The 24810-nt window shown below is 39.1% G+C and overlaps 1 protein-coding gene across 2 annotated transcripts in view; it reads right to left on the bottom strand.

Annotated features, from left to right (window-relative positions):
- THSD7A (thrombospondin type 1 domain containing 7A) overlaps positions 1 to 24810 on the bottom strand; it is a 546002-nt gene that overhangs the window by 463025 nt on the left and 58167 nt on the right. Inside the window, exon 1 of one of the 2 annotated variants that reach the window (XM_086397611.1) lies at positions 11981 to 12623. The exons of the other annotated variant lie outside the window; for it this stretch is intronic. Coding sequence (XP_086253737.1) covers positions 11981 to 12140 — 160 coding nt within the window. The 5' untranslated portion in view covers positions 12141 to 12623. Of the gene's footprint in view, positions 1 to 11980; positions 12624 to 24810 lie in introns of those variants that run through there. 2 annotated transcript variants of the gene reach the window in all.

Here is a 24810-nt window from a genome sequence, read left to right as displayed (position 1 = left end):
TAGCTCACAGCAGGACATGCCAAGTAAAAGAGAATGTTTATGAGCACTGATGTGTGCCAGGCATCACCCAAGTGCACTACAGGTTTCCCTCAAGTTACCCTTAAAATAACCTGGAGGGTAGATACCAGCCTCATACATATGGTATGTCTGAGGAACAAGAGACAGAGAGATCAGAGAGCACATTCTTAATAAACAACAAAATTAGGTCAAGATTCACGTCTATCCAGCTCAAAAGTCTCCTCAGGAACATCTCTTTCTATTTATTACATACACACGCAAACGCACACACATATATTTATTTAACTGCTGAGGAATCAGCGTTTATTTCATTTCAAGATACAGGTTCAATTCTCTGCAACCACTCTCACTCATTGTCAAAGGGAAGTACTGAATACACAGGGTCCCTTTGACATTTACAGTCACACTCTCTGATTTTGGTAGAGAAAACTAAAAATAATTTTTACATAGTGGAACCCAAACAGGCACCATTTGTGCTCAGAAGCCATTTTTTAGCAGGCATGCTATAGAATATACTTGCAAACCTATCCATCATCTACAATACTCAGAATGTCCAGCTACTATTCAGTTCAGTTCAGTTCAGTCGCTCTGTCGTGTCCAACTCTTCGCAACCCCATGTACCACAGCACGTCAGGCCTCCCTGTCCATCACCAACTCCCAGAATTTACTCAAGCTCATCTCCATTGAGTCGGTGATGCCATCCAACCATCTCATTCTCTGTCATCCCCTTCTCCTCTTGCCTTCAATCTTTCCCAGAATCAGGGTCTTTTCAAATGAGTCAGCTCTTCACATCAGGTGGCCAAAGTACTGGAGTTTCAGCTTCAACATCAGTCCTTTCAATGAACATCCAGGACTGATCTCCTTTAGGATGGACTGGTTGGATCTCTTTGCAGTCCAAGGGACTCTCAAGAGTCTTCTCCAACACCACAGTTCAAAAGCATCAAATCTTGGGCGCTCAGCTTTCTTCATAGTCTGACTCTCACAACCATACATGACTACTGGAAAAAACGTAGCCTTCATGAGACAGACCTTTATTGGCAAAGTAATGTCTCTGCTTTTTAATCTTCTGTCTAGGTTGGTCATAACTTTCCTTCCCAGGAATAAGTGTCTTTCAATTTCACGGCTGCAGTCACCAGCTATTGCTACTACTGTAATAATCTAAGGGGTAACTTCTTATCCAGACTGTGCCACAATTAGGTAGCCCTGCATTGGCCATATACCATAGGTTAAATTATTCCAACCACATAATCCACACCTGTGTCTGATACATTTGCTTGGAAAAGCTAATTTTCTATCAGGCTCTCTCACCAGAGCAATTTGGTGGCTGTATTTCTACCCTTGTGCAAACACTACCCACTTCTGAGTCATCATCCTACTACTCCCCTTCTGGTGGTGCTCAGCACTCTGTGTTCACAGGAAGGTCTGTGGGAGTAATCTGACCGGCAGACTAACCTTGACAACTTGGTTCTCAGGTCAGCTTCCCTATGGCTTCAGGACAGTAGACCTCCCCTGTTCCCCAGAAATTCAGAAGGATATTTATTGCACCTTGACTTTCTGCCGGCTCCTGGCTTCTTCCACGCAAGAACAAGTGGATAGGTAGCTATGTATGTGATTTATGAACCAGACCGGAGTGGGCTAGAGATATAAGACATTCACAGTACACTTAAAAATCTCACAAGCTTGCAGGCTGCTATATCAGGCCATTTGCTTCTCTCTCGAGGTATTGTCTGTCGCTGTCAAACTCTCTCCCAAAGTTTCCCACTCAAGGCAGAACTCGACCAAGTGTACACCCATCTCAATTAATTTATTATTTAATTCCCATATATGTTTTCTCTTTATATGAACAATTGTGTTTCACTGTGGGACACATCATCAGAGCAACAAGAAGAATGGAGTATGTGCAGCACCGGCTGGATTGAGGCTTTGAACTCCATTACATAAGAGTTCCACTGACTTGTACTATTTTCATTTATGTGATGAAAAGACTGCAGATCCCTTACCAGAGAAGACATGCAGATGACAAGATGAAAAGATAATGCTCAACATCATATCTCTCATTAGGGAATAGCAAATGAAAATAACAAGAAAGTACAACTGCATGCCTATTTAAATAGCTAAAACTCAAAACATTGACAACATGGCTAGGATGCAGAGCAAGAGGGATTTTCATTCACTGTTGGCAAGAATGCAAAATGGTACAGTTTGGAAGGCAGTTTGGCAGTTCCTTAGAAAACTAAACATACTCTTAACATATGATCCAGCAATCACACTCCCTGGTATTTACCCAAGACAGCTAAAAAATCAGGTCCACACAAAATCTGCATATGGATGTAGATGGATAAAGCAGCTTTATTCATAATTTTTAAAACTTGGAATCAATCAAGATTTCATTCAATAGGGAAACAGATAAACCGTGCTATATCCACACAACGGAATATTGAAAGAAGTATGGATATGGAATCTAGAAAAACGGTACTGATGAATGAATTTGTAGGGCAGGAGTAGAGATTCAGGCATAAAGAACATACCTGGGACACAAAGGGGTAAGGAGAGGATGGGATGAATTGAGAGAATAGCACTGAAACATGTATATTCCCATATGTAAAACAGATCGCTAATGAAAATTGTTGTAAAACGCAGGGAGCTCAACCTGGCGCTAGGTGACAACCTAGAGGCGGGGATGGTTGGTGGGGGGAGGTTCAAGAAGGAGGGGACATATGTATACTTATGGATGATTCACGCTGTTGTATGGCAGGAGCCAACACAACATTATAAAACAATTATCATTCAATTAAATATAATTTTAAAAAAATAAATGAGTTATCAAACCATGAAAAGAATGGAGGAACTTAGATCACATTATTGAGTGAGACTAAATCTGAAAGGGCCACATACTGTAAGATTCCAACTGCATGAAAGTCTTGAAAAAGCCTATGTATGGATACAGTAAAAAGACCATTGGTTACCAGCAATCTGGGAGGAGAGATGGACAGATGTAGAGAAGAACGTGTGAAGCACAAAGGATTTTTTAGGGCAGTGAAACTACTTTGTATGACACTGTAATAGTCCATACCTATATTAGAGAATATATTATGTATTTGTTCAAAATCACCCAAAGTAAATTAGAGTGAATCCTCATATAAAATGAGCTATAATGCAAACTATGGACTCTAATTAATAATAATGCATCAATATTGGCTCATAGGTTGTAACAAATGTACCACACTAATGTAAGGTGTTAATAATAGGGAGAATTGGAGAGAGGATGAGGGGGTTATATGAGAACTCTAAATTCTTCCACTTAATTTTCTATAAATCTAAACTGCTCAAAAATAAAGCCTATTAAAAATAGCTTTTAAAAGAATGCAAATGATTTGCCTGTTTTTTCTCTCCTTGTTTTGTTGCTCCTCTCTTGCGTCTAACTTTCTTTCCAAGTTTTAGCAGTCATTCATAGCTTCTCCTGAATTAACTGATGTCAAACCTGCTATGTGAACCATCTCTCTCTCTGATGGCTCCTGGAACAAGAGCCCATCTAAACATTACTTGATTACATGTGCCATTTGAAAATGGTTGTCTTTATATTGTCTTTATTTATGATTTTCTCCATCTGCCCTTATTTCATTTTTTTTCTCATAGCACAGCTGATTCAATAATATAGAGCCAATAAAAATGATTTCCCAAAGATTATGATTTCACATGTTAAATTATGCAAAATACCAATTAGCTCAATAGTTCTTCTAGAAGATGAGAAGACATCCTTTTGGTTAGGTGCAAGGACATATCAGAAGCAACAGATAGTACTTTTGGTATCACTGTTTTAAGTACTCATGTTCCCTCCACTCTCCTTGCTGCTGCTGCTGCTAAGTTGCTTCAGTCGTGTCCGACTCTGTGCGACCCCATAGATGGCAGCCCACCAGGCTCCCCCGTCCCTGGGATTCTCCAGGCAAGAACACTGGAGTGGGTTGCCATTTCCTTCTCCAATGAATGAAAGTGAAAAGTCAAAGTGAAGTTGCTTAGTCGTGCCTGACTCTTAGCGACCCCATGGACTGCAGCCTACCAGGCTCCTCCGTCCATGGGATTTTCCAGGCAAGAGTACTGGAGTGGGGTGCCATCGCCTTCTCCGCCACTCTCCTTACTGGGTTATTTTTAATTGTTATAAGTGAAGTGAAGTGAAAGTGGCTCAGTCATATCCAACTCTTTGTGACTCCATGGACTATAGCCTGCCAGGCTCCTCTGTCCATGGAATTCTCCAGCCAAGAATACTGGAATGGGTAGCTGTTCCCTTTTTCAGGGAATCTTCTCAACCCAGGGACAGAATCAAAATCTCTTGCATTGTAGGCAGATTCTTTATTGTCTGCGCCACCAGAGAAGCCCAAGAATATCCCTTCTTCAGGGGATATTCTTGACCCAGGAATTGAACTGGGGTCTCCTGCATTGCAGGTGGATTCTTTACCAGCTGAGCTACCAGGGAAGCCCAATTGTTATATCTCTTCCTTTAAATAAAGTACTTTTCTTATTGCTTAGGTATTTGGGGATTAAATGCAAATTCCTTTATTTTTCATCATTTTAATTCATTCTAAAGTGTCAAGTGTAAAGTTCCAATGAAGAAAATTAGAAAAAAATCTCTACCTTATGACTCACTGGCACCTTTAACTCACACCCCATGATACGCTTGTGATAGGAAAGATGTATTTTCCTGAATGCCACTTCCCCAGTGCTTCTGTTATTAAAGAACTCACTAATGTGCCTTTATATTAGGAAGCCTGGAAGCTTCCACTCTCCCATTCCAGAAAGACCCACAGTTCAGTGTCATCACTCAAACTTAAATCAGAGATTGAGAGGCTTCACTTCCTCCTAAAAGGATTCAAAGCATATCACACTTCCCCAATAACCTAATCAGAACATCAGCACCTCACCCTATCCATCTCTTCCCACCTTTTCTTATATAATAACAAAAGGCAGAAAAAGACCTCAGTATGTGCTGCTCCACAGAACTCTTAATCTCAGTCCAGACTGGGTATTTTATTATTTTACAAACCAAATGCACGTTCAGTCACTCACTTGTGTTCAACTCTTTGTGACCCTATGGACTGAAGCCCTCCAGGCTCCTCTAGTTCATGGGATTATCCAGGCAAGAATAGTGGAGTAGGTTCCCATTTCCTTTTCCAGGGTAGCTACTTACAATTTGTGTTAGGAGTGATCAGTCTTACCACAGTCCATTGAGCTATTAAACCTTCACAAATCCTGAGCATGTGATTTTTGGAGCAGATAATCAACAAGCTTGTAATAAAACTGGAGTACTAGATATGCAGATGACACCACCCTTATGGCAGAAAGTGAAGAAGAACTCAAAAGCCTCTTGATGAAAGTGAAAGAGGAAAGTGAAAAAGTTGGCTTAAAGCTCAACATTCAGAAAACGAAGATCATGGCATCTGGTCCCATCACTTCATGGGAAATAGATGGGGAAACAATGGAAACAGTTTCGGACTTTATTTTTTGGAGCTCCAAAATCACTGCAGATGGTGACAGCAGCCATGAAATTAAAAGACGCTTACTCCTTGGAAGGAAAGTTATGACCAACCTAGATAGCATATTCAAAAGCAGAGACATTACTTTGCCAACAAAGGTCCATCTAGTCAAGGCTATGGTTTTTCCTGTGGCCATGTATGGATGTGAGAGTTGGACTGTGAAGAAGGCTGAGCACCGAAGAATTTATGCTTTTGAAATGTGGTGTTGGAGAAGACTCTTGAGAGTCCCTTGGACTGCAAGGAGATCCAACCAGTTCATTCTGAAGGAGATCACCCTGGGATTTCTTTGGAAGGAATGATGCTAAAGCTGAAACTCCAGTACTTTGGCCACCTCATGCGAAGAGTTGACTCATTGGAAAAGACTCTGATACTGGTAGGGACTGGGGGCAGGAGGAAAAGGGGACGACAGAGAATGAGATGACTGGATGGCATCACTGACTCGATGGACATGAGTCTGAGTGAACTCTGGGAGCTGGTGATGGACAGGGAGGCCTGGCGTGCTGCGATTCATCAGGTTGCAAAGAGTCGGACACGACTGAGTGACTCAACTGAACTGTGCTATGTATGCTAAGAAAGACGAGCAGGAAAATAGGGCACAAACTGTAGATTTTTATTTATTTAAATCATCACCTAGGATGTTAAACAAATCATATCCACAAGCAATTCTACTGTGAATATATTTAATTTGGAAAACACTGGTGACAATGGTAACTGCAAGAATGTGAAAGTTCAGATTCCAAAGAAATCTTAAGACACTATATGAAATAAAGTATGAAAATTATATTTATATAATTCACCCTGAATTTGCACCTCAGAATATTTTCATGGTCTTTGGTCCACGCTATCTACATGTAAGAACCAAAGTAATTAAATAACAACAAAAAAAGACAAGTCTGCAATAAAACATTTCTCTCTAGATTTGGTTTGTTTGTCTTGGTGTTTCTTAGTTGGAGAAAACAGATAAATGTGTTGGATCAGTGAAACTCCTTCAAGTTATGACATTTTTAGGAGAGAAAAAGGTAAAGAATGGGAAAAGAACTAACATTTTTTTAAATATAGTCACTATACTTTAGGTACTGTGCTAAATACTAGTTACTACTTTTTAAAACTCTACAAATGCCCTCTAATTTCAGAACCCCTGTCACCAGTCTAAGGTAAGAAAAAAAGTCAGAGCTTAAGTAATTTCACCAATAAGGAAGAGGTAAGATTTAAAATGATTTGTCTGATTTCAAAGTCCATGATCTTTCCATTTCACAATGCTGCTTCTCTTATAATTTGTTGGAATATCTAGCACTATAATTGTATCAATGTGTAATTTCTAGTGCATTTACAAAAAACAGATCCTTTATAGAAAGCTAAGGCACTTTATTAGACTTACTACAGGTCATAAAATTAAGTAACCATTCTATTATATAATAGAATAATAGCAATAATATACCTTAACATTTATTGAAGTCCCAATATATATGAAGTATTCTACAAGTATATACATATGTTATTATACTTAATCCTCAGAAAACCCCTACAAAATACAAGATGTTTATCCATAATGGGGATGAAAGAAAATATTCAGGGTGATGAAATAATTCCACAGGTACCATGAAAAAAACATTTTGATCTATGTTATCCCAAATAAACTGGCGTTGATCATCTACCCATCCTGTCCATCCCTGGATACTGTGTCCATCCCTCCCTCTGCTCCATCTCTATTCTTCATTTAATAAGCAAACTGTGTCACATTCCAAATTAAGACAAATTATAATCACAACTGAAATGCAAAACTTTTTTTAAAGATAATGTCAACCTTATATTCCTACTACCTGGAATAACATTCTTCTCACCTATGTTATTTAAAGAATGGTAAGACCAAGATGGCTATTTTTTCATATACATTGCAGAATATTTTATATTAGTACAGAAAGAAAAAAGGATAATGCCTGTTTTTATTTTAATCTGATGAAACAATTATTTTATGTGCAATTAACTGTAAAGCACACAGTGCCAGTCATTAATAGCACTGTCTTGCATTGGATGAACCCAGGTCAAAAGTGCTTAATGTGAGAATTTCCTTGAAAAAAAACTCAGAACTAGTTATATATACATCTTTATCACCTGATTCTGAAAAACGGCTACTGTGTATCTGAAGCTGTGTAGCTAGGGTGTAGCTGAAGCTGCAATACTTTGGCCACCTGATGCAAAGAACTGACTCACTGTAGAAGACCCTGATGCTGGGAAAGATCAAAGGCAGGGGAAGACAGAGTATGAGATGGCTGGATAGCATCACCAACTCAATGGACATGAGTTTGAATAATCTCTGGGAGTTGGTAATGGACAGGGAAGCCTGGCATGCTGCAGTCCATGGGGTCACAAAGAGTCAGACATGACTGAACAACTGAACTGAAGTGTGCATCTATTTCTTGGATTTTAATGTAATTTCATTATTATAAAAATAAATTCAATTATTTCATTAAAACTTTTTTGAAAATATATATCTGCAGCCTAAATTGATTAAAGTTGGATGTATTTACTATTTTTTGTCTGACTCATGTTAAGTCAATCATACTTTGTTCAATGCCCTTCATTTGGAATTGCTAGGTGAATATAATTAGCCATAATTATTACTGAAACAATTCCATACTCAAGAATATTAAATAGAAAAACTGTCTAATGCTTATCAGTAACAGTAAATTATTTACCTTCCAATAATGTACGTTCTCTAACTCTGCATGTATGAAATATGTTTTTCAAGTATTAAAAGTTAGCTTTAACTGTACATAAAACTGTTGAAACATTTACTTTTATAATTTAATATCTTATATTTTGGGTTTTTTCTCTGTTGAAAAGCAACAATGTTGTGGTGAGACTTAAATACCACTTGGTTACTCACTGTATCAATACTATAACTTTCCCACTATCTGGTTTATTATTCAACCAAGATTCTATCTCTACTATTCTACTTAAAATGTCTTTTCCCAAAGGAATTATCTTATTAGTTCCTCCTTTCACTGATCTTTTCTGAAATATATCATAATCCCTTTACAGACTCTCGAAAATGTCTTATACTTTGTGCCCCCATCCCCTTCCGAAGATATCTTCTTCATTTAGCACCTACTGACATTTTCTTTGGACCTGTTCTGACCACACATTGTCAGGCTCTTTCAATAGTTTCTCTCTCATTGATGTTGTTGTAGTTAAGTCATGTCCTCCTTTTTTGCGACCCCATAGACAATAGCCCACCAGGCTCCTGTATCCATGGGATTTCCCAGGCAAGAATACTGGAGTGGGTTGCCATTTCCTTTTCCAGAGGATCTTCCCAACCCAGGGGCTAAACTAGAGTCTTCTGTACTGGCAGAATGATTCTTTACTGCCGAAGTCACCAGGGAAACCCCCTCCCACCCATTAGCCTATAAAATTACCCAATCCATAAAAATTAACCAAGACATATTTCAGGGCCTCTTGCCTTCTGAGATGGCCCACACTCTGGTCTGTGGAGTGTGTTTTTCTCTAAATAAATCCACTTCTTACCTATCAACTGTCTCTCATTAAATTCTTTAGCCATGAGGCAAGAACCTAAAATTTACCAGGAAGAGCTACTTTACTCTAGGTTATAATGGCTTCCACCAGCTTATAGGTTAGAATCTAACATCTTTATCATAGGTTGAAAGTTTTGTTACAATCTGGCCCAACTCTTCTCATTAGCACTAAATCCATTCATTCCCACCAAATATTCCAGACTTGAGCTCCAACACTTATAAGACCTGTGAATATTGTATTGTCATGCCTTACATTTTTGTTGTTTCCTTCTATCAGCTATACAACTTCTTTGCTCTCATAGTGTTCTGTTCATGAGTATGGTATGCCCTGTTGCAACTGTTGTATATTATTCAACTGGACTTTGTTGCGGGCAGGGAAAACAGTATCTTAATCCTCTATCACAATGACTTCATGTAAGTCACACAGTGAGTCCTCAACAACCCTTTGTTGTGACTGACTTTAAAAAAAATAATTAAAAATGCCTTATACATTAAACTTTCATATAATATACACTATGTATCCTTAACCTTACACATTATGTACATATATATCCTATATGTATATATACATGTTAATACATTATATATGTGTATATATGCATACAGCTATGTTTATGGTGTATGTATGTGCATATGTGCACATACTTCAGGGTTGAAAAAGCCTTTAAATATCATCTTTCCTAATCAGTAAATATCACAAAATAGGAAACCAAGAACTAAAGTCATTGAATGACCCTGCCAGTGCTGAGTTCCTCTATCAGCTCTTCATCCAGTGTACTTTTCACTAAATCACTTTAATTCAATGATCTCACCAATAATGTGATGCTAAATAATCTGTTCTACCAAGACCAAGCTTATCCCACCAGAATCTTAAGACTGTCTCACCTCATTTTCTCTCCCAAATCCCTGCCTGTCTCCTTACTGCCATCAAATGAGGAACACTTACGATTCTATCATCTCTGTATTTTCATTTACGTGTATCCCTCTTCTTTAAATATCCTCTATTTCCTCTGATAACTACTCTCAGTCCCTTCATAGATATGGTAAAGTCTACTTTCCCTGCGGGAAAAAAAAAAAATTAAAAGGTTCTTATCTTGCTCTCCTGTTTAATTCACCATTTTTTTTTTTCACCAAACCAAGGCTCACCATAAGAGATTACATTATCCTCAACATACTAGCTTATATTTGCCCATGCACATAACTCTAAAGTTTAAAGATTACATTCTCATCACTCACTCATTTCATCTTCATGATATGAGGAATAGTCAGGAGAAGGTCATATTTACAGGCAGATGAGTAAACTGGAGATCAAAAGTTAAGTGACATTCCAACGTTCCTGAAGAGAGCAAGAGCTGGAACAGACACTAGAATCAAAGCCTCCATATCCTTGCTCTTCTGAGCTTTCCACTAGTTTAATTGGCTTATGTTTCCATCATGACATTGATATTGACACATATGGGCACCTCAGATTCTGTACAGTGAATGCTGCCTAGACTCATCTTTGATCTGAACTACTGCTCGGCTGTTAGTACTTTAAAAGTACAAATTTGAACCCTGGCTTTAGCTAAATCAGAGATCCTCAACTCTTTACATTAAATTGAAAAAAAAAATTTTTGATTTCATCTTTATCAACTAATCAGTTGATCTTTAAACTTCAAGTGGTAACAAGAATGATTCACACTAATATCCAAAAGGCTTTTCTAATCATGCGTACATGTGTGTTATTTCATGCAAGATTCTGAGGCAAAATATGTACTTTGGCTTTAGATAAGTTTCTATTCAATCTCTTCACTAAGTTGCTACACAGATCCAACAATTTTTTATAAAAAATTAGGATATCAATGTTACTGTAGCACAGACTAATTTGTCTCTGCCTTAGAGCTCTAAAAACAGCTGAAGTCAGGTCAGAGACACTCTCCGCAACTCATTTGTGATCCTATGACCAGTAATATACCTTTCCCCATCATATCTACTGCATCCTTCTCTTAATGTTTAGGCACTGCCAAGAAACTCTTTAAAATCCATCCCTAGCCAGAAGCACGAAGCATAATGCTTCCCACTTTCTTCCTATAAACAAGAAGTTTCAGGTCAGCTGAAGAATTCTCAGCGTCCTTTAGAGGAGAGAGGAGCCCCAGGAGAGGAGTGGTAATTCCTCATTTGGTATTGTTTTCCTGCCTGTCACTGCCCCACCAGGACCTCTGGTCAGCACTTTGCTGGGAGATTCCAAGGGGCAATTACTTGCTTGCTTTTGTTGGCTGGTTGAAAACAAAGCAAAAAAAACATTTTCAAGACAGGAAAAGTTTAAACCTAAACATCCTAACAATCACACACTTCAAGAACCCCACAATTCACTCATTAAGAATTGAGCTGTACAAGGTCTCAGCCAGCTCACTGGCGCCCCATTTGCCTTTAACTGTTAGACATGCCCTCACTTGGCTTGTTTCCACGTGTCCCACATAAGCTACACTTAACAAATTTAAGTCTGTATCCGTATACATCAGTGAACTGTTTGCCTTAACACAGAATAAAAACCGGGGCTAAATGTTTGCTTGCTCTTTGCCAGAAATATATTTAAGAAAGTCCTAACAGAATGAGAACACAGAGGTTAAAAATATTGCACTTAATTATGAAAGTGCAGCGTTGGTTGCCCTCATTAACTATGAAGCTGTGAGGGAAATATCATTCCAGTGACTCACTAATGCCTTTTAGTTATTCGGTTCTTCTTTCCCAATAGCCTCGGACACGACCTAATTTGCCTCCTAGGAATCATACTTTTTACCTTAGGATCCCAGCACACCCAGGTCATCAAGAAGCACAGGGGTCCCTCCTGAAGCCCAGCAGTTTTGTGATGTGGACCCAGATGTGAAGATGGGAAGCACTGGGGCACTCCATTCCACTTACCAGTCTTCCACAGATAGAGGATGGGTGCCTCCGCCTCGCCAGGCGCCGCAGCCCCGTAGGCGCCCGGGCACAGCAGCAGCAGCAGGAGCGGCAGGACGGCCGGGTGCCGGCCCGCAGTGCCCCGGCTCCGGGACGCCGAGCGCCCCGCTGGCAGCCCCATGCCGCCCGCAGCCGCTCCAGGGTCCAGATCCCTGAAGGGGACGCGGCGGGCAGGGAATTTTCCTTCGCCCTCGGAATGTCTTCCCAAGTACAGAACGCAAAGCTCTTTCCCGCTATTGTTCGTTTTCGTGTCAGATGAAAAGGAGGGAAAGCGCGTTTAACACCGGGGAACAATAGCGTCTGCGGTGGCCGTGGCTGCCGCCGCCGCCGCCGCCGCTGGCGGGGATGCTGCTGCCGCTGCCATTCCGCGCAGAGTGGCAGGTCCTGGCGGCGAGGGAGGCAGCCGTCCGCAGGGGGCCCCAGCTGACTGAGCAGGTCCTGCAGTCCGGGAGGCAGCGCGCCCCCGCCTCAGCCAGCTGGAGAGAGAGGAGGGGGCGTGAGCCGACCCGGCACCGAGGGCGCTGGAGGCAGGGGGCGGCTAGAGCGCCAGGGCGAGAGAGGAGGCGAGTGCACCGGAGAGGGGACACCCGGATCCAACACACCCAAAGAACTCCAGTGCACATGGCGTGATGAAATATGTTTGGAGGGATACACCAATAAAAAGAATCACCACCCGACAGGCTTCGGCATGACAAATAACAGGCATTGAAATTCTTCGTCACCCAAGGAGTCAAATGCTAGATCGAAGGCATGTTCTTAGTATATATTTATTTACACAAAGCATCAGTGCTTCTGAATTACTTTATGTGGGGAGCAGTATTTATCATCAGAAGTGAAAAACATAGGAAAAAAGCAGAAATATTTACTTGCTGTTGAAAGGCACTTAAACTTTTAAAAATCTTTTTTTTTAACTTAATTTTATCAGTAAAAATATGAGCAGTACTGATCTGTTAGAAATCAAAGTACATTGTCTCTTAACAGCCTTTAAAACTGAATTAGTATTAATAAGTATTCACAGTGATACCTAATTATATGGATAACATTTTACAAAAACTAATCATAAAATTATATTTCACATATAAAATTATATTTTATAAAATATTTTATATTTATATAAAATAAATATAAAAGTGCTATCCCTTTATTCTCTGTCAAAATTATGTTACTTTTAAGGATTCACACAGTTCTGAGTAAAATTAAAGGACAAATTGAGTTTTACTTGTGTATCTCCAAATTAGTAAATTCTTTACTTAAAAATATTTGACACTGATTTCTTATAACACTACTGTAGGAAAAGTGTCTTTATATAATTTAATGGGTTTGGACCTTTTGTTCTTTGTTTTCTCTTTCTTAAACCAGTAGTAATAAAGAAATGTGTGTGAAGTCTGATAATGCTTTGCCCTTTCTCTCTTCTCCCCAATAATAACCTCTACTATTCATTTCCTAGTAAAGCTAAAATAATATCAAGGCATTTAGCCAATTAAAAACCAGGCTAAAAAGAAAGCCAAAGAAAACTATTAACATCCAGTCGACAATATTTAGCCAAATAAAACAAAATCTAAAAAGCAGGAAAACTACTCTTTATGAATTTACTCCATCAGCATAGCCAAGCAGAGTTTAAAATGAGGAAACTGCTGTTCCTGAAAGAGGAAACCTTCCATAAAGCTCTCCTGGGACGCCTGTCGTTTTGCAGATCATTCCAGACACAGCCCTGCTGCATGCATTAGATTAAAAGCAGGTTTGATCAAATAATTTCTAGGTCTTGACTATTTAAGCATTCTGACATCAGAGGAAATTAGCAATGTTGAAGGTTGCAAATTTGGTCTTTGTTTACTTTCCACTCTGTTAGGCCTCTAAGAGGGAATTAAAAGCTCAGAGAGCCTTCGCTCTGTGAGTCTGTGATTAGGAGAGATAAGCTAGTGTGGATTACTATTTCTTCACTGGTGAAAAATAGTAGGCAACCATCAAGAGATTATAGGTTGATAAAGGATACAAAAAAGCCTGATTCCAACTTGTGTGTGGCTGCCTGGAAGAGTACTTGTTTCAACAGTTAGACCAAAGAAGAGAATAGGATTTGCTATAGCTTTTTTGGGTCTGTCTTCTTAGAGAACACTCCGTAACACCACTTTACAAAGGCAGTGTTTTCCTATACTGTTTTCCTTTCTCAGATGTTGGGGTGATAAACCCTAAAATCCTCTACTTCTGGCACAAACAGCATTTAAAACAAAGTATTCAGTTAATCAGCCCATTCTAAGCAATCTTGGAAATTCCCAAACCAATCCACCAAGTAGAAAGTCATTAAATAATAGAAGACAGAGAATCTAAGGATTCAAGCTAGGACAATTTGATGTACAGGATAATGACCTAACCCTTTGAAAAGCCACCAGATGCTATACTTAAGAGCTTAATGTCAAAAGAAAATTTAAGATTCTGGTTTTTGTATTTGTCCATAGTTGTATAATAATTTCTCAACTGGTCAAGAGTTAAAACATCATGGCTACAATTTCAAGCATTATACCAAAGAACAAGGGATTGGTGCTAATTCCAAATTTGCTGCCACTTCAAATACATGACTAGGGCTCATATTCTGCTGTAATGTTTGAAACCAGCCAACAATTGGTTTCCTTCTTTTAATTTCAGTTTACACAAAGCTTAAAGATTACTCTAAATAATATTATTCATCCATAAAAATGAATGAAATATTACCATTTACAGCAACATGGATGGACCTAGAGATTATCATATTAAGTAAAGTAAGTCAGATAAGGATCAGCATCATATGATACCACTTATATATGGGATCCACAAAAATTATACAAATGAAGCTATTTACAAAACAGAAATAGAATCATAGATAGAAAACAAACTTATGGATATCAAAGAAGAAAGGGAGGATAAATTAGGAATTTGGGATTAACAGATATACACTGTACTTGGTTGCTCAGTCCTGTCTGAATCTTTGTGACCCCATGGACTGTAACCTGCCAAGCTCCTCCGCCCATGGGGAGTCTCCAGCAAGAATACTGAAGTGGTTGCCATGCCCTGATCCAGGGGATCTTTCCAATCCAGGGATTGAACCCAAGTCTTCCACATTGCGGGCAAATTCTTTACCATCCGAGCCACCAGGGAAGCCCTGCTATCTATAAAATAGACAAATAACAAGGGCCAGTCGTATAGCACAGGGGACTATATTCACTATTTTGTAATAACCTATACTGGAAAAGAACTTGAAAAAGAATAGACATATATGTATGTGTATGACTGAATCACTTTGCTGGACACCAGAAACATTTGTAAATCAACTATATTTCAATTAAAATTTTTTTTTACATTTATTTTTTTTTAATTTTATTTTTAAACTTTACATAATTGTATTAGTTTTGCCAAATATCAAAATGAATCTGCCACAGGTATACATGTGTTCCCCATCCTAAACCCTCCTCCCTCCTCCCTCCCCATACCATCTCTCTGGGTCGTCCCAGTGCACTAGCCCCAAGCATCCAATTTTAAAGAGTTAAAAAAAAATCACTTCAGATACACACACATGCACAATTAGTGACAGATACCTCTGGACGAGGTTACAGAAACAGTCATAGAAACATTTGTCTCCACCACTGTCACATATGTGTTCTATAACAATGTCATTATTGCACTTGAGGACAGAAATGTATGGGTCTCTGAAGACACATAAATGATATATATATTCAGATACATGTTCCTTTGTGAAAGCTATAGTATCCAGTCAGATAAATCCTATCAATAAAACTGATAAACAGCAAGAGATAGCAAGACACAGCAATCTTTGTTTTCTAGCAAATGACATAAATAACACACAAATGTTTTCATGACATAATGTCAAAATTTAGTCACGAGAAGTCTCAAAGATGCAGATCAAACTGACCATCTGCACAGCCTGCCTTGAAGTCAATCACTCATTTTTCATGAAGAACTATTCAAGTATTAATGAGCCAGGCAATAAAAGTTTTCAAAGCAATGGATGGAAAAATGCAAAGAATTTATGGTGTTTTTAATTTTTAGAAAGAAGACAGTTCTGACCCTATTACCTCTCATGTGTTGCTTTTGTATCTGTCTTTATTATTTTTGTCCTCATTTCCAAATTCCAGAGAGGGTGGGTGTGCACAGATGTATACATGTGTTTTCTCTTTCAGTAGAACATAACTAACTATATGCCCATACTTGATGACCCAAAAGATATACAGACAATGACTTTCAGTGATTAGGATCAGCACTTAAAATCAATCAAAAATTCATTTACTTGACAGACAGGGAAATAACTTTTAATAGCATCAGTTTTTAGGAAGAAAAATAATGATTAAATGAAGGAATATATCTGTTATTCAGGACTACATGGCAAACTATCTAAGAATATCCATTTTGAAATAACTTTAAAGAATTCTCTATATAAACACATCTTGCCTTATAAAAAAAAGTTACCCAAAAGAATTCTGTTTGTGTGGCCTCTAGGTGTCATAGTTGACCAATATTTGGGGTAGAAAAAAATAATTTTGGGCTTCTTTCTATTTCCCCCTTCTTGCCACATCCACCAGACTATTAAAAGATAAAATATTTCACTTTTTATCTTTGCAATAAGTAACAATGAATTTTACTTCCCCAATTCTGACTCCAATATTAATCATCTATTTTCCTTCACCATCTATTTTCTTTCTAATTCCTTTTTCTTTATAACTACTTTGTTCTGTTTGTTGGTTGGTTAGTTTATTAGTCTGCTGGCTTGTCAGGATATATGCTGAAAGGAGAGGAGATTCTAAATTTTAAATAGTTTTACACAAAGAAAATAAACACTAGAATTTCTCCATTTTACTCGGAACTAACTCTGGAAACAATAAAGATCTGCTATGAGTATTCAGACTCCTTGTTTTGAGTATCAGGTAAAAATGTACAGTATTTTGGTTCAGATCCTTCCAGGTTTGGAGAATGGCTCACTCACTGTAAACCTTACAATAAGGACCTCATCCTGGGTGGTACGTGAGGCATCAATAGTCCTGATACAACTTAGTACCCCAATCATTAAAATATTTCACCAGGGGTTAACTTGGGAGAATGCTTCCATACACAACATCAGGCCAATGCAATGATTCAGATGCTCAAAAGTACAGAGGAATAATGTATACAGAGGCAACAGAATTGATTAGTTATCACTAGTTGTGCTGGTGTCCTACAGGTGGATAATGAAAATGCACTGAACTTTAACAAACAATTGAAAACTAAATATGAAAGCCTGGAGCCCTGAAAAAGAGACTCTATCTCCTACAGTGGCAGAGTGGAAACAACGCTGAAGATCAAACCAAAAACTTAATCATTAAGAGTTGACAACTTCAAAGATAACTGAATGGTCAACTGAGACCCATGTGTTAAGCTAACATTAGGATCTGCTTGGAAAAACCTGGAACCTGATATATGAGTCAATGGCCCCATGTCTGGTTCCCCAGATTCCTCTGAACTCTTAAAGCGTTGAGAGGCAGCCTACCTCTCCCTGTTAAGAGATGGCATATACCACCTCTCCTAGCGTTTGGATTGATAGCTAGGAGTAAGCACTAAGTCAGCCTAGTTGACAAACGGTGGTCTACTAGAGAAGGCTATGGCAAACTGCTCCAGTATTCTTGCCTCAAAAAACCCCATGAACAGTATGAAAAGGTAAAAAGATACGATGTCAGAATATGAGCCTCCCAGGTCAAGTGCTGTCCAGTATGCTACTGGGAAGAGCATGGAAATAGCTTTGGAAAGAATAAAGAGGCTGAGCCCAAGAGCAAAAGATGTTCAGTTGTGGATGCATCTGGTGGTGAAACTAGAAGCCAGTGCTGTAAAGAACAATGTTGCACACAAACCTGGAATGTTAAGCCCATGAATCAACGTAAGCTAGATGTGGTCAAGCAGGAGACGGCAAGAGTGAATATCAACATTTTAGGAATCAGTGAACTAACATGGAGACAGGTATGGGTAAATTTAATTCTGATAACCATGATATGTACTACTGTGGACAAAAATCCCTTCACGAAATGGAGTAGGCCTTGTAGTCAACAAGAGAGTCCAAAGTGCAGTACTTGGGTACAATTTCAAAAACAGCATGATCTCGGTTCGTTTCTAAGGCAAACTATTCAACATCACAGTAATCCAAGTCCATGCCCCAACCACTAATGCTGAAGAAGCTGAAGTCGAGTGGTTCCATGAAGACCTCCAAGATCTTCTAGAACTAACACCAAAAAAAAATGTCCTTTTCGTCATAGAGGATTAGAATGCAAAAACAGGAAGTCAAGAGATATCTAGAGTAACAGGCAAGTTAGGCCTTGGAGTACAAAATGAAGCAGGGCAATGTTTAAAAGACTTTTGCCAAGGGAATGCTCTGGTCATAGCAAACACCCTCTTCCAACAACCCAGGAGATGACTCTACACATGAACATCATCAGATGGTCAATACTGAAATCAGACTGATTATATTTCCTGCAGCTGAAGATGGAGAAGCTCTATACAGTCAGCAAAAACAAGACCTGGAGCTGACTGTGGCTCAGACCATCAGCTTCTTATTGCAAAATTCAGGCTTACATTGAAGAAAGTAGGGAAAACCACCAGGGCATGCAGGTATGACCTGAATCAAATCCCTTATGATTATACAGTGGAAGTGACAAATAGATGCAAGGGATTAGATGTGGTAGACAGAGTGCCTGAAGAACTGTGGACAGAGATTTGTAACACTGTACAGGAGGTGGTGACCATTCCAAAGAAAAAGAAATGAAAGGAGGAAAGGTGGTTGGCTGAGGAGGACTGACAAATAGCTGAGAAAAGAAGAGAAGAAAGAGGCAAAAGAGGAAAGAAAAGAAATACCCAACTGAATGCAGAGTTCCAGAGAACAGCAAGGAGAGAAAAGAAAGCCTTCGTAAGTGAACAATGCAAAGAAATAGAGGAAAACAATAGAATGGGAAAGACTAGAGATCTCTTCAATAAAATTGGAGATATTAAGGGAATAATCCAGGCAAAGATAGGCACAATAAAGGACAGAAATGGTATGGACCTAACAAGAAACAGAAGATATTAAGAAAAGGTGGCAAGAATATACAGAAGAACTATATGAAAAAGATCTTAATGACCTGCATAGTCACGATGGTGTGGTCACTCACCTAGAGCAAGACATCCTGGAGTCAAGTAGGCCTTAGGAAGCATTACCACAAACTAAGCTTGTGCAGGTGATGGAATTCCAGCTGAGCTATTTCAAATCCTAAAAGATGATGCTGTAAAAGTGTTGCACTCAATATGCCAGCAAAATTTGAAATTTCAGCAGTGGCCACAAGACTGGAAAAGGTCAGTTTTCATTCCAATCCCAAAGAAGGCAATGCCAAAGAATGTTCAAACTACCTCACAACTGCGCTCATTTCACATGCTATCAAGGTAATGCTCAAAATCCAGAAAGTGAAAGTTGCTCAGTCATGTCCAACTCTTTGGGACTCTATGGAATTCTTCAGGCCAGAATACCGGAATAGATAGCCTATCCCTTCTCCAGGGGAGCTTCCCAACCCAAGAATCAAACTGGGTCTCCTGCACTGCAGATGGATTCTTTACCAGCTGAGCTACCAGGGAAACCCAATTGCAGCATTAATTCAGCCTAGTCATGCTAAGTTTGTTAAGAGAATAAAAGGCTGAACTAGCAAAGTAGCTATGAGAATTAGCTAGCAACTACTGGTAGAAGCCAGAAGACTATTCAAGAGGCTTGCTTTTGAGCGTGTTTAATTAGGGTTCAGAACCCATGGGGATAAGAGATTTATTAACTTGGAGAAACATACCAAGGATACAAATTTTAATACTCTGCCAAAGACTGAAAGGGGTGGTGCAAACTGATGGTTCCTAGAAGCCTGGACAAACACTTATGAAAACTGAAATGACAGGGAAGGAAGAGACACTGCTGGATTAGATACATTATGTAAGGAAAAGGAAGACCAAAGAAAAGATTATGTCCAAGTGAACACACAGAGACCACACGAATCACCAAGGCCTTCAGAAATGTACAGGCTATAAAGACACCAGCATCACTGAGTTCCATGGTGGGTCTTTGCACACCACCAATAGGTGCAGTGGTCACATAGGTTTAAGTCTGATCCATTTGAGTTAATTTTTATGCATGGTATGATAGTAAAGTTCTAAACTCATTACCTGGCACATGGACACTCAATTGTAAAAGGTTGTCATTTTTCTCACTGAAGAGTCTCAGCGTTTTGTAATCAAAAATCAACTGACCATATATCAAATGGTTTACTTTTGTTCCACTCTGAAGTATATCTCAGAGAGACTGTGGTTCAGTTTCAGGCTATCGTAATAAAACAAATATCACCATAAAGGGAGTCATGGAATATTCTGCTCTCCCAGGGCGTAAGAGTTATTTTCATACTATAATGTAGTATATTAAGTGTGAAGCAGCATGTCTTTAAAAAAAAAAAAAAAGCATACACACCTTAATTAAAATACTTCTGTTTTTTAAGCCAAAAAGTATCATATAAAGTTGATACTGTGTTCTCCTCTCTCATTCCTGATTTTGGTGATTTGTATCCGTTTTCTTTTTTCTTAATCATCCTAGTTATAAGTTTGTCCTTTTCTCCAGTCTTTTCGTAGAACTTCTGATTTCTCTGATTTTTTAATACTGATTTTCTTTCTTTAAATTCATTGGTTCTAACTTTATAATTTCTTTCCTTTTGCCAAAGGCTTAATTGCCTTTTTTTTTTTTTTTCTGGTTTCTTAAGGTGGAAACAGGTTACTGAGGCCTTAAGTTACTTAGGAACTTAGGTTACTTACTGAAGTTATATGAGCCTTTCTTGTTTTATGATGTAGGCCTTTCTTGACATAGGCGTTAAAATCAAAACATTTCCTTAAGCACTGCTCTTCTGCATTCAGTTCAGTTCAGTTCAGTCGCTCAGTCGTGTCCGACTCTTTGCGACCCCATGAATTGCAGCACACCAGGCCTCCCTGTCCATCACCAACTCCCAGAGTTCACTCAGACATGTTGTTTCATCTTAATTCAGTTCAAAATATATTTTTAATTTCCCTTAGGATGAATTCCTTGTTCTGTGAGTCATTTTTACATATATTTGTTAATTTCCAAATCTCAAATCTGCCTCCCTAAAGGCAAGGAGTTCCAGGTATTTATGGGATAATGAATAATGAAGCAGGGCAGTTTGAGGCATGGGGAGCATAGGAAAAGCTGACTGGAAAAAAAGCTATAGTAATTGTTCTTCTGGAAATACATAGCTAAGCTACAGGACTATGCATGTTCAAAATGTCATGGAGAGGATACTCAGACTTGTCCAGTTAGAGGATCAGTGGGTCTACCCGTCTTAACCAGCTCAAGCTGGAACTAGAAGCAGCTGACTCCAAGTTTCTAGAAAACAACTCAGTCAAATGGCGTACTGTCCACGTTACATGCTGCTTGGAGGACATGTAAATCTTAAAATGACTCTGATTAGTGAAGGAAGATGAAACAGATTTAACCCATGGTTTCAATTGTGGTTCCCTTGGACTTGATAAGTCTTTTTTTCTCTTGTTTTATAATAAATTCTTATTGTATTTGATGTAGATTTCTGATTCTATTCAGGCTTTGTTGAGTTCCTTAGGTATTTGGTTAACGTTTCTCATCAAATTTGAGGGCCAGTTCTTCAAATACATTTTTTTAGGGTTCCCTTCTACTTCCTTTACTTCTGGAATTTCCACAACCTATTTGTTGGCATGTTTAATGCTGTCTCACAGATCTTTGAGGCACTGCTCATGTTATCTTTTTGTTTTTCCCTCCATATTCATCATATTAGATCATTTCAATTGATCTATATTCAAGTTTACTGATTCAACTGTTCTACTTTCCAGGGACCTAGAGTGCTTCCATCTTTTGACTCAGTATTTCAACATGTGTTCTACATGGATGCCTCTGAAAGAAAGGAGAGGGCAAGAGAGTGCTACAGTTCTATGAGATGTCTACATTATTTATCTCTGTATACCGTTGTACAAAAAGATATTATATAGTCACAATCTGATTGCAAGGGAAGCTGGGAAATTTATCTCCCTGTAGGCTCAAGATGAAGAAAATGGAATAGATTTAATAAATAAATAGTAATATTTCAACCATAAATTACTGCATTCAGACAACTGTGTCACCCGAAAGCCTTATGATTTTTCTTTGTCTGATTACCTAGATGATATAACCCTCTTACATGTTTTCAGCTCTCTAGAGAGTTATGGGCTTCCCAGGTAGCTCTCGGTGGTGGGGGAAAAAAAAAAATCAAGTAGGAGATGCAAGTTTGGAGATGCAACACTATTTGTACTAACTCCTCTTTTTCTCATGTATTTATACATTTTTAAACATTTTTATTTATTTATTTCTGGCTGTGCTGGGTCTTTGTTGCTACACAGGCTTTGCTCTAGTTGTGACGAGTAGGGGATACTCTCTCGTTGCCAAGCTTGGACTTCTCATTGTGGGGGCTTCTTTTGCTGCCGAACATGGGCTCTAGCAGTTGCGGCTCCCGGGCTCTAGCACGCAGGCTCAGTAGCTGTGGTGCACAGGATTAGGTGATCCACAGCATGTAGGATCTTCCTGGACCAGGGATTGAACCCATGTCTCCTACATTGGCAGGTGGATTCTTTAACACTGAACCACTAGGGAAGCTAGTGTTGCTGTTGTTTGGTCACCCGCTCGTGTTTGACTCCGCGACTGCATGGACTGCAGCACGTCAGGCCTCTCTGTCCTTCACCCTCTCACGAAGTTCGCCCAAGCTCCTGTCCACTGCACTGGGGATGCCATCCAGCCATCTCATCCTTTCTTCTCCTTCTTCCCTCTGTCTTTCCCAGCATCAGGAATTGTTCAGTGAGTCAGCTGTTCACATCAGATGACCAAAATAATGGAGTTTAAACTTTAGCATCAGTCCTGCCAACAAGTATTCAGGGTTGATTTCCCTTAAGATTGACTGGTTTGATCTCCTTGCTGTCCAAGCGACTCTCAGGAGTTTTCTCCAGCATCATAGTTTGAAGGCATCAGTTCTTTCACACTCAGCCTTCTTTATGGTCCAGCTCTCACAACCATACTTCAGCTACCACTGAAAAGACCATAGACTTGACTATACAGACTTTTGTCAGCAGAGTAATGTCTCTGCTTTTCAGCATGCTGTCTAGGTTTGTCATAGATTTCCTGCCAAGAAGCAAACATCTTCTGATTTCATGGCTGCAATCACTATTCTCAGTGATTTCGAGCCCAAGAAGAGGAAATCTGTCACTACTTCTACCTTTTCCCCTTCTGTTTGCCATGAAGTAACGGGACCAGATGCCATGATCTAAGTTTTTTTAATGTTTAGTTTTAAGTTGGCTCTTTCACTCTTCTCCTTCACCATCATCAAGAGGCTCTTTAGTTCCTCTTCACTTTCTGCCACTAGAGTAGTATCATCCTCATATCTGAGGTTGCTAATGTTTCTCCTGCCTATCTTGATTACTGCTTATAACTCATCCAGCCCAGCATTCAGCATATAGATTAAACAAACATGGTGATAACAGACAGCCTTGTCTTACTCCTTTCTCAATCCTGAACCAATCAGTTGTTCCATATAGAGTTCTAATTGCTGCTTCTTGACCCACATACAGATTTCTCAACAAACAGGTAAGATGGTCTGGTATTCCTGTCTCTTTAAGAGCTTTCCACAGTTTATTATGATCCACACAGTCAAAGGCTTTTGCATAGTCAATGCAACAGACATAGATGTTTCTTTTGGAATTCCCTAGCTTTCTCTATGATCCAGCAAATGTCTGCAGTTTGATCTCTGGTTCCTCTTCTTTGTCTAAATCCAGCTTGGACATCTGGAAGTTCTTGGTTTGCATAGTACTGAAGCTTAGCATGCACGATTTTAAGCATGACCTTACTAGCAAGAAAAATAAGTGCAATTGTCTGATGGTTAGCACATTCTTTAGTACTACCCTTCTTAGGAACTGGGATGAGGACTCACCTTTTCCAGTTCTGTTGCCACTGCTAAGTCTTCTAGATTTGCTGACCATAATGAATGCAACACCTTGATGGCATCATTCTTTAGGGTTCTAAATACCTCTGCTGGAATTCCTTCACATCCACCAGCTTTATTAACAGCAGTGCTTCTTAAGGCCCACTTGACTTTGCTCTCCAGAATGTCTTGCTCTCCAAAATTCTGGCTCTCCAGAATGTGGTGGGTGGCCCACCACACCATCATAGTCATCTGGTTCATCTGTATCTTTTTTATATAGTTCTTCCATGTATTCTTTCCATCTCTTCTTGATCTGTTCAGCCATCTACTATGTCTCTACCTTTTGTGTCCTCTATTGTGCCCATCTTTGGGCAAATGTTCCCTTGATATATACAATTTTCCTGAAGAGATCTCTAGTCTTTACCCTTCTGGTGTTTTCTTCTAGTTTTACATATTGTTCACTGAAGAAGGCCTTCTTGTCTCTCTGTGTTGTTCTTTGGAAATCTGTGCTTAGTTGGATATGCCTTTCCCTTTCTCCATTGTTTTACACTTTTCTTTTTTAGCTATTTGTAAACCCTCCTCAGATAACAAATTTGTATTCTTGCTTTTCTTTTTCTTTGGGATAGTTTTCTTCACTGCCTCCTGTACAATATTATGGACATCCATCCACAGTTCTTCAGATACTCTGTTTACGAGTTCTAATTCCTTGAATCTACTCATTTCCTTCACTGCATTTTCATAGGAGATTTTAAGTCGTAGCTGGCTGGCCTAGTGGTTTTTCCCACTTTCTTTAGTTTAAGC

Source organism: Bos grunniens, chromosome 4 (genome assembly GCF_055505025.1).
Source record: "Bos grunniens cultivar Pamir isolate PY7600 chromosome 4, Bosgru_T2T1.0, whole genome shotgun sequence".
Classification (NCBI taxonomy): Eukaryota; Metazoa; Chordata; class Mammalia; order Artiodactyla; family Bovidae; genus Bos; species Bos grunniens.
This window is presented reverse-complemented; position numbering and strand designations above follow the sequence as displayed.